Genomic DNA, 13,008 nt, shown 5'->3' with positions numbered 1-13,008 from the left:
ACCAGCTATTTCCTTCGAAGAAAAGTGGAGGGGCAGTCCATCCAGTTTCTTTTAGACACAGGATGCACCAGAAACCTGATCAATAAGTAGGTCTTTGACCGATTGCCAGGAGGCTTACGGGACCAACTCGAGGAGAGTGACAGCCATGGACTATTGGCTGACGGAACACGGCTCCCCTTCTACAGGATAATCCGTCTGGCCATCCGCCTGAGGGATGTGAATACAGAGGAAGTCTGTTTGGTTAGCCGCCTGAGCGAGGATGCCATACTCGGAATGCCATTTTTCATGGCCCATCAGTGCTCTCTCGAATTTGAGCAACTGGTGGTCTGAGTGGATGGCAGACAGCTAGTCTGCACGGATTGACATGGGCGGTTGCTTCAGAGCAAAATACAGGTGATAAGGGTAGTGGTTTCCGCCCGGACAGAGATGGCAATGCACTGGCACATCACCACGCAAAATTACTGCCCCATGGGACTGATCGAAGGAGTTCCCGACGAACCTCCGATAGCAAGTAGCTTGAATCGGCCGAGACCCAAAAGGCAGGTCATCACCCGTTGCATGGATGCTACAGAGCGGCCATTTACTTTCCGGTCCGGAACCACTATCGGCACTTACACGGGAGTGGAGACCCCGCAGGTCAAAGAGGATGACCCCTTACTGTGTGAAACCAGTCCGACTTCAATCAATGGAGTGCCAGCTCACCTTAAGGAATTGTTCCAGGCGGCTCGGCCAAACTGTGAGGGGATGGGTCAAACGGCAAGGTTGGCTTCCTTGTTGAGTCGATATGCCACCCTGGTCGGTGCGGGTGACGACGATGTAGGAAGGACCACCGAGGTGGAACATTTCATTCCGTTTAAGGAGGGCACCCTGCCAATCCGGCAACCACCCCACAAACTCGGACTGGAGAAGGAGGCCGAAAGACAGGTCCAGGATCTGCTCAAGCAGGGGCTTATCAATCCAGCCGGAGGAGCTCCCCCATGGTGTTAGTCTGGAAAAAGGATGGGAAGTGGCGCTTCTGCATTGACTACTGGCGTCTAAACGCCGTCACCGAGAAGGGTTCCTACCCTCTAACCCGGATCAACGGCAGCCTGGACGCTCTGTCCGGCAGCCGCTATTTCAGCACGCTCGACCTGGTGAGCGGGTACTGGCAGGTACCCCTGGATACAGAAGCGCAGGATATGTCGGCCTTCTTGACACGGTCTGGATTATAGAAATGGAAGGTGTTGCCTTTCGGACTGCCAACCGCCCCCACCACCTTCCAAAGACTCATAAAGTGTGTGCTACACGGCCTCCACTGGAGAACGCTGCTACTATATCTAGATGATATTATAGTCATCGCCCCAGACTTCGATACACATCTGCATTGGCTAGAGGAGGTCTTCCAGAGACTCCACAAGGCCGAACTGAAGTTAAAGCAGTCTAAGTGTAAACTATTGCAACCCCAGGTCCGCTACCTGGGTCACATAGTAAGCCAGAATGGAGTCTCTACAGACCCCGACAAGGTGAAGGCAGTCACGGAATGGCTGAACCCAAGTAGAGTGAAAGAACTCCAAGGATTCCTCGGGACGGTCGGCTACTACCCACAACATATCCCGGAGTTTGCCACTAAAGCGCACCCCTTGCATCGACTGACTGCGAAAGGAGAGCCCTAGAGATGGACAGAAGGGGAAAAGATCGCCTTCAATGCACTGAAGGATAGTATCAGCACCGCCCCGATCTTGGGCTACCCGGATCCCCCGAGGCAGTACATCCTGGACACAGACGCCAGCGGATGTGGAGTGGGGGCCATGCTGTCTCAAGTACAGGAGGGCTGCGAGAGAGTCATTGCCTACTACAGCAAGATCCTCACTCCGTCGGAACGCAATTACTGCGTCACTCGACGGGAGCTGTTTGCGGTGAAGCACTTTCGACCGTATTTGTATGGCCAGGAGTTCCTCCTAAGGCCTGTCACACGTCACTGCGGTGGCTATGCAGGAGGAGGGAACCTTCTAACTTGGCTAAAGATCCTGGCTGAGTTCCGCTACGTTCTAGAGCATTGGTCAAAGACTTGCCACGAGAACGCATATGGGTTGGGCAGGCAAACCTGTGAGGACTGCCGGCAATGCGCGAGCATTGAGCAGAGGGACGGGGGCCCTCACGGAAGAAGTTGGCAAGGGAACAAGGGCCGTTAGCCGCGTGGGTACTGACCAGTTGCCTGGATGGGACTCCCGCTCTCGACAGGGCAAGATCGACCCCGGGCAACGTCGCATACCCCGGAGGGCCGGCCGGCAACTCGCACGGGACTTCTGCCCCCACAGTGGCGGGATTGAACCTGAGAGCTAGAGGTTCTTCTAAGGGGCTACTGGCCACACCAGGGATAAGGCCATGATGTACAAAAATTTTGAATTTTTGTCAAATTTTTCTAAATTGCAGATTTATGAAGCACTGTAAGCAGTAGAACGTGCTCTTTCAACAGGTATGCTTTTATTGAAAGAAACTAATGTAAACTATACAAATGAGCCTTTTATTGCGACCCTGTAATAAACCAAACCGCAAGAAAACCGCAAGAATGCAACCCTTACGACCTCTTTATTTGCATAATAAATGGCTCCTTGTCGGCCGATATCAACTGAAATCTATATACCAAGCAAAAGCTCAACACGTGATCTTTTCAATCGTACTGATAATATTCACTTTCAATCAACCAATAACGAGTGAGAGCCTTTTTATTCCCGCCAAAAGGATAACCTTGAAGCAAATAAAACCTGCTGGTTTGATTTGCGTCGGAGCTGCTTTTTTCTTATCAAATGAAATCAACGCATAATTGAAATTGACCAATGAAATGCCGCGGTTGTAAAGATTGTAAACATTGCGAAGCGATTGTTGAGCTCATTCCTTTTGTCTCTGACCGAAGACTCAACCACACGCGTTTCAAAAACTTTCACACATTATTCACTCTCTCTTCTCACTCACTTATTACTCACTCTCACATTATTACAAGATGGCAACGAGATATACACCCAGTTCATACGGCAAGAAGAAAAGGAAAGGATTCTTTCAATCTAAAAAGACTGCTGATGATGTTAGTATTATCGTCTCGCTATTTTTGATTTATTTCGACTCAATTTTTAGTCGCTATGACTAGTTTTAATTAATTACCAAATATCTTTTCAGCTTCTATTTATTTCATTAGGCTAAACCAAAAAATTCAACAGTATCAATTATAAAATGTTGGTCATGTATCGATAATACCTAGTTGGTGTTATGCTATTCGCTGCGAAGCATTCGTGTTGAAGATTTCCTATTAGCCCTTCTATCAGTGGTAAAGTTAGCTATGGTGCTTCAGTATGCTGTTTATGTTGTATGCATCGCAGAATATGAACCCAAGATAAATATGAAGTCTCAGCAAATAATTATCTGTAACCAATAATTCCTAAGCATCATAAATTATTTTTTATTTGTAGAAAATTGATGCTGCCACAACACCGCCGAGCTCATCTCTTCTTACATCAGCACCATCAACATCTCATCTGATGCAGATTCTGCTGCTGCTTCAGATTCTGCTGCTGCTACAGATTCTGTTGCTGTTCCAGTTTCTGTTGCTGTTCCAGTTTCTGCGTCCAAGCGCAAGCTGGAGACATTCAGGAAGTATTCTGCTAGCGACCCTATTTTTGCTGGTGCCGACATTCCTTCTGATGATGCTGCCGCAAGCAGTGTCTGTGCAGGCTATAGGGTAGTTAGTTTGGAATTTTTAAATAGCTTAGTATCTTGTATAGTTTGTTACGCCTGTTCTAGTAGGAATGTAGGGTTAGTTGAGAGCGCTAATGTCTATGGTATGTCTAGTTTATTTGAAGTAGTTTGTCGTGATTGTGAGACCACGATTATGTCGCAGCACACATCCCCGGGTGTGGTAAATGGTAGGGCATACGATATCAATGATAGGTTTGTTTATTCCTGTAAAAGTAACGGGGTAGGATACGAACAGGCGTGTAGTTTTATTGCAGATCTAAATTTACCTCAGCCTATTGCTTCTCGTGCATACTACACTAAGTTAGATAAGTTAGCTACTACATGCACTACAGCTTTAGAGGATCACTTTAGAATCATTAGGAATATTGTAAAGGAAGAGCACCTGAAGCTTGCGGAACGTAGGACTGATGTTAATGTAGATACTGTAGATATAGCTGTAAGTTATGACGGTGCATGGCAGAAGCGTGGACATAGTGCACACAATGGTGTATTTGTTGCTATAGATGTTCTTACTGGATATGTTGTAGATTTTGAAGTGATGTCAAACTACTGCCAGGTGTGTGAGAAAGGACCAAAGAAAGAGGACAGCGATTACAACGAGTTCTGGAAGAAACACCAAGATGATTGCCAGAAGAACCATGACGGCTCGAGCGGTGCTATGGAGAGAGACGCAGCAAAGATCATCTGGCAGAGAGCTACAACAGGGCCTTTACAATATACTGTTTTTCTTGGTAATGGTGACAGTGTAGCGTATGATGCGGTGCGTAGGCTGAACGTGTACGGTGATGTCAGTGTCAAGAAGGAAGAGTGTATAAATCATGTTGCTAAGCGTTTGACGACTCACTTGAAAAACCTCAAAGCTTCCTATAGCAAGACGTCGACGCCTATTTCCGGTAAAGGCAAGCTTACAGAAGCCTTGATGCGAGATTTGCAGTCTTATTATCGCAACGCCATTACTCAGAATCGGGGCGACATTGATGGCATGAAAAAAGCAATTTTGGCCGCGCCGTATCACATCACGTCTGATGACACGCATCCGCAGCATGATTATTGCCATCGTGATAGCTGGTGCTGGTTTAAAGATCCCAGCATGTTGCCTTCGAAACCTGACTTGCCGAATGCGATGTTGAGTATGATCTTGCCGGTGTACGAGCGATTGTCAGATGAGCGATTGTTGGAGCGGTGTGCGAATGTGACTACGCAGAATGCGAATGAATGCTTGAATGGAGAAATCTGGCGACGTTGCTCGAAGACACAGTGGTGTGGTAAACGTGTTGTGACAGTGGGTGCGACGATGGCTGTGATGGTCTTCAATGGTGGTAGAACTGAAGTATTTAGGGTACAAAAGTATTTTGGTTTGCTTGTAGGCGAGAAGTCATTACATCATGCAAAAGCCAAAGATGAGGACAGATTGAAGAGAAAGATTGTCAGTAGCAGCCAGAGGAAGTCGAAAGTACGTCGCAGAACTACTGAACAACAAAGACAGCGACATAAAGGGGTAACCTATGCGGCTAGAAGATTTGGTGCCCAATTCAGAGGTATAGCGAAATGTTAGTTAGAGTATTATACATAGTAGTATTCAATAGTAGTTAGACAGAAGTATTTAGAATGCAAACATATTTTGGTTTGGTTGTAGGTAAGAAGAAATAGTTGCATGCAAGATGAGCAGAGATTGAAGAGGAGCATCAGTAAATACAGAATAAGTCAACATCGTGGTAAAGTTTACTTTTTCCTGCAAGTCATTAGCTTTTTCCTTTTGAAAGATTCGAGGAAAAAGCCAATTGCTTGTAGCAGTAAGTCAACAGCATGTCGCAGAACTACTGAGCAACAGAGACAGCGGCATAAAGAGCAGAAGTTGAAGAGGGAATCGGTAAGGTTTACTTTCTTTCGCAGTGGCTCAGTTTCATACTCTTGAAAAGGTTGAGTAGCGAATTAGCTCACTGCTGAAGTAAGTCAACAGCAACTACAAACAAGCAGTTGAGGATAGGATTGGTAAGGTTGACTTTCTCTTGCAGCTGGTTGGGAACATTCTCTAGAAAGAGTTGAGAAACTTTGCTTGCTTGCTTGAAATCAGTACCTTTTTTGTTATTCTGTAAATCATCTGTCGCAGTTTTGTCATATCGATCGGTATCATTTTTTTGCTCAAAAATTAGTTTTGTAATCGATATCAAAATTCTGTTTCGATGACTTTTAGAAGCTCATTCTGAGCTTCAATTTGACACCAAGAACAAGCATTTTGGTGTAGCAGCTGTTTAGCAGTTTTAGATTGGATGACAGACTTGCAAAGTCGTTTTTCTCAGAATGGCTTTTTCTGGGATTTCAGGTGCTACACAAGAATATGAAAAGAAGAAACGACATATTGTCATGAGATTTTGCTTGTATATTCAGAATTTTGTGTAGAAAAAAGTCATAGAAACAGATTTTGGTTAAAACCATTACCCGTCGTGTTATTCTGTAATTCATCGGTCACAGCTCACCGTTGGTCATCGGTTCGTTGTCATATCGATCGGTATCATTTTTTTTGCTCAAAAATTAGTTTTGTAATCGATATCAAAATTCTGTTTAGATGACTTTTAGAAGCACATTCTGAGCTTCAATTTGACACCAAGAACAAGCATTTTGGTGTAGCAGCTGATTCACAAAATCTAAATGGGTGGAGGTCTAAAACTTTTTATTGATGGCCATATCTCTAAAACTGCTGCATCAAACACAATGATTTTTAGGTGGTTAATCTTGAAAACTACTGCATCAAACACAATGATTCTTTGTGTGGTTAATAAGCACCTATCTTCTAAACAGTGTGCAAAATTTCAGCTCTCTATGTCCATTTTGAGCCAAAAGAGGTTTTAGACTGGATGACCGACTTTCAAAGTCGTTTTTCTCAGAATGGCCTTTTCTGGGATTCCTGGTGCTACACAAGACGATAAAAAGAAGAAGAAATGATATATTGTCATGAGATTTTGCTTGCATATTTAAAATCTTGTGTAGAAAAAAGTGGTCAAAACAGATTTTGGCTAAAACCATTACCCGTCTTGTTATTCTGTAAATCATCTGTCGCAGTTGTGTCATATCGATCGGTATAATTTTTTTTGCTCAAAAATTAGTTTTGTAATCGATATCAAAATTCTGTTTCGATGACTTTTAGAAGCACATTCTGAGCTTCAATTTGACACCAAGAAAAAGCATTTTGGTGTAGCAGCTGATTCACAAAATCTGAATGGGTAGACCTCTAAAATTTTTTATTGATGGCCATATCTCTAAAACTACTGCATCAAACACAATGATTTTTTGTGTGGTTAATAAGTACCTAGCTTCCAAACAGTGTGCAAAATTTCAGCTCTCTATGTCTATTTTTAGCGAAAAAGGGTCTTAAGGTGTCAGGTTGCCAGGGATAAGGACAACAGGACAACAGGACAAGGGATAGGGATAACAGGATAAAAGGGCGAGCTGGCAAGGACACAGGCCACCGGACAAGGACCAGTGGCCATCATGTATCGTGCCATCGCCACAGGGGAAGAGGTGCTAGCGGAACACCTGGAAGTCAGGAACAGGGAGCTGGATATCCTGAATCACATCTGAGGCTCTCTGCGCATATGACAGGATGGCGTGCTAGAAGCACGCGTGGCCCCGCAGGGCCACGCCAGATGGTGCGCCATCTATTCCCCGGCCACGCGTGAGACCATGGTGTGGCAAACGCACGCCCTGGCTCACTCTGGGGTGGGAAGAACGATAAGCCGCCTCCAGCTGACTTGGTACTAGCCCGGACTGACAGCCACAGTCAGACGGCTCATCAAGAGTTGTGAGGTGTGCCAGGCTGCAAAGCATGGAGGAACAAAGGCGGTCGGAGGGAAAAGGCTCTACGCCGAACGACTTTGGCAGAAAGAGGCCGTGGACCTGGTGAGGCCATTTCCGGTCAAGCCTAGGGGAGCAAGTGGGTGCTGGTCCTCACCGACAACTTCACCCGATAGCAGGATGCACTGGCGCTACCTGACGCCACAGCCTCAGTGGTCGCAAACGCACTGGATGAGCGGGTCTTCTGCTACCTGGGGTTACCCGAGCAGATCCACACCAACCAGGGGCGCAGTTTGAGAGCCAACTGATGGTCGAACTGTGCACACTCTGGAACGTGGAGAAAACCCATACGACTCTTTATTACCCACAGGCCAACGGAATCGTTGAACGGAACAATCGGGGAATCAGAGACTTCTTGAGGGCACTACTCTTGGCCCAGGGACAGGACGAGTGGGACCTGTTGCTGCCCCAGCTGATGGAGGCATACCGAGGCACCCCCCCCCCCTCCGCAACCAGAGAGACAGCCAACATGTGGATGTTGGGACAGGAGCTGAGGTTGCCGGACCAGCTGGAAAGCCACCCACCACCGACCGAGTTCTTTCCTGCTCACGAGCACGCCCTTAAGGTGTAGCGGAGGCTGTAGATGGTGCACGAGGTGCTACGACAAACTCAAATGGAGGTGAGACAAGAAGCCCGGGAAGAGCCACCGCTGTACGCCCCAGGCCACTGGGTATGGCTCACAAATAAACACTGGAGACGGGGAGAAAACCCCAAGCCACAGGTGAAGTTCGTGGGACCATACCAGGTCCTGAAAGCCTGGGGAAACCACACAGATCTGGTGGAACGACAGGGCCAGTTTTCCATTCAGAGCGAAGGAAGGCTGAAACCTTATCATGCTTGCCCAGAAAGGTTGGGGCATGCCCCGGCCACCCTGGAGCCAAGGAGAGGTCTTAACATGAAAGACGCTCGACCCAACAGGCGGGAGAGGAGTCAGGAAGATGTCAAAATAAACTCTGTACCCTTAATGCCGCTCCCAGCTGGGAGAAGTTGCTGCTAGAGGCTGCAGAAAAACGAGGGCAGGAGATAACTGTGGGAGAAAATCAGGCCAGACCGGAGGAAGGAGAAAGCTAAAAACGCCCTCCAAGTTCCGAGGAAATCAATCCGGACACACAGGAATAAGTTCCGGGAGAACCTGAAGCAAGCCCGGTGGAGACCGAAGAGACTACAATACCAGATCCTATCAACCCCGCAATCCAATCAACTCCGGTCCGGCACAATTCGAGGCCGGCCCGGACCACCAGGAAGCCGGAACGGGGATGGGGTATGCTACTCCATGGAATTGTCGGAAAACGGTCAGGAGGTCGTACAGGAAGGCAGCATAACGGTCCTCACGGACGCGACCAAAGCGTTCCTTTTAAAAAACTCATTTTCTCTGGACGATGTTAGAGCACTCGAGAAGATGGACTGCGAAGGTAACACCTCCTTACAGGATTTATTGACTTTGGTCACAACTAGCTTGAAAGAAGCTGGAGAAGCACTGGGTGCACCGGAGCCAGTAGTTGTGGCAGCGCCCAAGAGAGATCAGGAGGAGGCGACTGTCGAGGCCAGCACGAGCTGCCCCAAAGAAGCTGTCTCCGAAACAGATGATGAGGACCTGCACAGAACCCTGAGAGGAGGAGGTCTGCCGAGTGGCTACCATAAGCTCTCTCCCAAGGTCTAGATTGGAGACCAATCGTTCCCCACGCTGCTTAATTTGAGTGAGGTCAGTTGCACCTCTCAAGTTTTATTGCGGATTATTCAGAATAAAGAAAATTGTTCATGTCTTCTCTTTTTCAGTGATCTATTCTAATTACTATATGAACTGATGAGTATTTATGGAGAGGCAGTCAAGTACAGGCAAACTCAAACTTCACGGGACCGAGCGAAAGTGTTCGAGTTATCAGAGTGTTCAAGTTACCAGAGGACTGTCCCAAGTCCATATATTTATTAGTAGATACATGTACATATACAAACTTTATATAAGTCACAAGCGTAGATGGCTTGTTGCAAATAAAATGCTTTTAATGTAAACTTTAAAAAGATTTCATCCCAAAGTATAGATACTTTTTTATCACTTGAAATTTGTTGGTTGTTTTAGGTGATGTGACTGCTAGGACGTTTTCTGATTAAAATTGGCAAAACTTGATCGCTGTTAAAATGCTCAGAAGAAAAGATATCTTTTTTGGAACGTTTTAACCAAGATCAATTTTGCCGATTTATCTTTTAGTTTATCTGAAGGTTACCTCGCTTTTCCTTGCTTCCAAAGAGCTATCACTAAGCGGATGTTTGGTAAAATTTGATGTTTTGCAAACTTTTAGAAAAGTGGTTAAAGAAAATATACAACAATATAACAACAAATAACAATGCCGAAGAAGTACTAAAAGTTGAGGTTTCTCTCTATGGCTTGGAATAAAGTGATATTCTAAAGCGATAAAAACCGTCTCGGTAGCCGTTGGGCAAAAAATATTTGAGTTAATGAAGTTGAGGTCGAGTTATCTAAAGCAATTTATCATTGCGTGGAAATGAACCAAACAAATCAATTCGAGTTAACCATGTGTTCGAGCTATACGAATGCGAGTTATCCGAGTTTGACTGTATTTGGATTTTATATGAGCTCACAAACTGCAACTCAGTCGAGTGATAACAAGAAAAAAATGCTTTTTTATGCTTATGTACAAAATGACCAGTGGAACTTACCATCGAAACAGTAAAAGAACCTTACCTGAGGATTCCATGCATCAGTTCTTTCTTGGAAGACACTAATTGAACAATAAACTGGCTCCGAATTGAATTGACACATAAGTATCACGTCTTCCCCTTCTTTCACGCTACCATCAATAACAGGCTCTCCACTGGTATGTCGAGCAGTTATTGAGAGTTCTTCCCCGATTGCTAAAAGTAATCATCACTGAGCAAAAGGTAAGCAAAAGATAAGTTAACAAACCTTAAACAGGTTCTCTAGGTTAATGGAACCTCAGCAATCAATGCTCCATGCTGCAGTGTTCAAAATAGCGGAGTAACTATTCTTTGGGATAAGCAAAACTTGAAGCGTTCATTTCAACGGGCCCTACACATTTCACTGAAAGAAAGCGCCATTGTATTTTGTTTTTGCTTTACAAAAAAGCGCTGCTTATCTGTAATTCGAATAGGGCAATCAAATAGTCTTCAACAAAACATTTTGTAAAGGTACGCTTACGACTCAAATTAAACAACAGCATTATGCTTAGCAAAATGGATGTTAATGACATGCAGAATTATAGGCATTATAAAAGCCAATGTTTTTGACAGTACTTAGTCTAACTAATTTTGATAGATAGGTATCTTGGTAGCTTAGCTCTATAAAATTTGTAACGAGCCTTATGATACTGCACTGTGTACATTGGGTGGAGCCGTTTTCATAGTTAATTATAAATATGTGCAACTTCAACCAGTTTAATAGTTATCTACAAAATCAAAACACAAAGCTTCTAGAGTATTCCTTGTATGACACTTTGTCAGCGTAGGATGGATACTGTTTGACAATTTTGATCTTTACGATCATGCAAGAACAGCTCGGATAGACGAAAAGCTGCTGACTTAAGGACATCTATGCTAAGTACTCATAAAATTGAACCCGGTGATATAAAAAGTATTTCAAGATAGCTGTTTGCAATGTTGATCACATGTTGATAATCGGTTCCCGAAGGTTTTTTGAAAACGGAGTTGTTCGAGATTTGAAACAACTTTTCCCATTAGAATTAACGTATGTAAGTTTTAACCTGTTCCAAGTCAAGAAAACAATTTCGGTAAAGTAATTTTGAACATTTTTAACCATAAACTGTACTGCATACTGCAAGCTATAGATAAAAACGGGTAGATAAAGATTGTGTTGAACTTTAGTAGAATATTTTCTATCTATGATGATAAAAATAGAAAACAAAAAATGTACATTTCGTATGTTTTGCTCTTAAATCATCAAAAACATTAAAGATTAAGATGCAATACCAAAAACTGCGGAAATTGATAATGAAACAGCAAAAAATGCAACAGATCAGTTACATCAAAAACATGTAAAAAAAGAAAATGTAAGCAGCAATGGCGGGCTTACTTTACATCTTTGAAGAATAATCTTTTTCCAAAGCAATTTACGGCAACTCGATTGGAGGAGTTGTCTCCCTAACAGATCTTTACGGTAGAGTAAACGTCATCCCAGATGGTTCCTTCCTTTTTGTAAAGAATTTATGAAGCATATGATTCCATGTTTTCTATGAAAACAAATGTTTCCATGCTGTTTACGGAGCTGCTCCGAACGTTTAAATCCAATGCGCATGCTTTGGTCAAGAACTGAATTTATGTTAGAGATCCGAGACGAACAAATTTCAAATTTTTTGTTGAAAACCGAGTCGGTCAAACCGAAGCGTTCGAGAACCGAAGCGTACGAGAATGCTACTTCCCCTGTATTCGAAAGGCATTGATCCATTAAATTAAAATCTAGATTAATATATCCCACTTTGTCTCGTGCCTTTCTGCTAGTCTGCCTGAATGTGACGCATTTCAACATTTTCTGGGCGATTTTATTCAAACTTCACACACATATGCTCCGTGGATCCTGTCAGGTCGCTAAAAGTATTGGGTTTCAAAACTTCATCTGGCTCCTGTGAACCAGCCTCTTAAACACTCACCTGAGGGCTATCCAATTGATAATGAAAGAAATCCCGGGCAATGAACAATTACCGTAAAACCTCAATTTGAACGCCACCTCTATTTGAACGCCACCTCCAATCATAGAGCACCACTCTCCAATTGAACGTCACCTCCAATTGACCTCTACTTTGACATTATTTGATCTTTTCGAGCACATATTATCATTAATTATTAATAATGAATCATTTATATCATTAACAGTTAATTCTCCCGTTGTCGAATTCCAAAGCTTTTCATTTTTTTCGTTGAAACTTGGAAAGCAACCCCGAGCAATAATCAATAACGGTCTCAGGCTAGTAGTAGCTCTCTGTTTAACGTGGTCTTTCTACTTTGAAGTAGCCTACATATATAAAAAACGGTTTAAATTTACGTTAGTAGGTGGAACTTGAAAAGCAACGCCGTAGAAATACCCTACAGAATGAAAATATACAACGGATGTAGAAATTCGCAATTTCGTGAACAGTCAATTCCGCGAATAATTAAATTCGCGAACTATAAAATCCGTGAATAATTAGTTATATTTTTAAACACAAAGAAGAATAACTACTGCCTCAAATTAAAAACTAGTCACTAAGCAGAAATATTAAACATAGCAGAGTTCCAAAACTTTTTAAAAATCATCGCCAGGGCTTCGAGTTAACTCCATTGTCAATGCATCACACTTTTTTACAAAATTATTCAAGGTTTTCACCAGTTATTCGGCATGGCGTCGTCATCGCACAAATCTCTCCTACAGTCTTTTTACATTGACATCAACTCCATCAA

The 13,008-nt window shown here is 43.8% G+C and overlaps 1 protein-coding gene across 1 annotated transcript in view; it reads right to left on the bottom strand.

Moving 5' to 3' along the window:
• The window catches only part of LOC137391010 (uncharacterized), a 90,868-nt gene that overhangs the window by 57,203 nt on the left and 20,657 nt on the right, over nt 1-13,008 (bottom strand). The window contains exon 3 of the mRNA XM_068077346.1: nt 10,283-10,452. Within this exon, the coding sequence (XP_067933447.1) occupies nt 10,283-10,452 (170 nt within the window). The remainder of the gene's footprint in view (nt 1-10,282; nt 10,453-13,008) is intronic.

This window comes from Watersipora subatra, chromosome 1 (assembly GCF_963576615.1).
Source record: "Watersipora subatra chromosome 1, tzWatSuba1.1, whole genome shotgun sequence".
NCBI classification, from domain to species: Eukaryota; Metazoa; Bryozoa; class Gymnolaemata; order Cheilostomatida; family Watersiporidae; genus Watersipora; species Watersipora subatra.
Note: the sequence above shows the minus strand (reverse complement) of the source record. Positions and strands in the feature narration are given on the sequence as shown.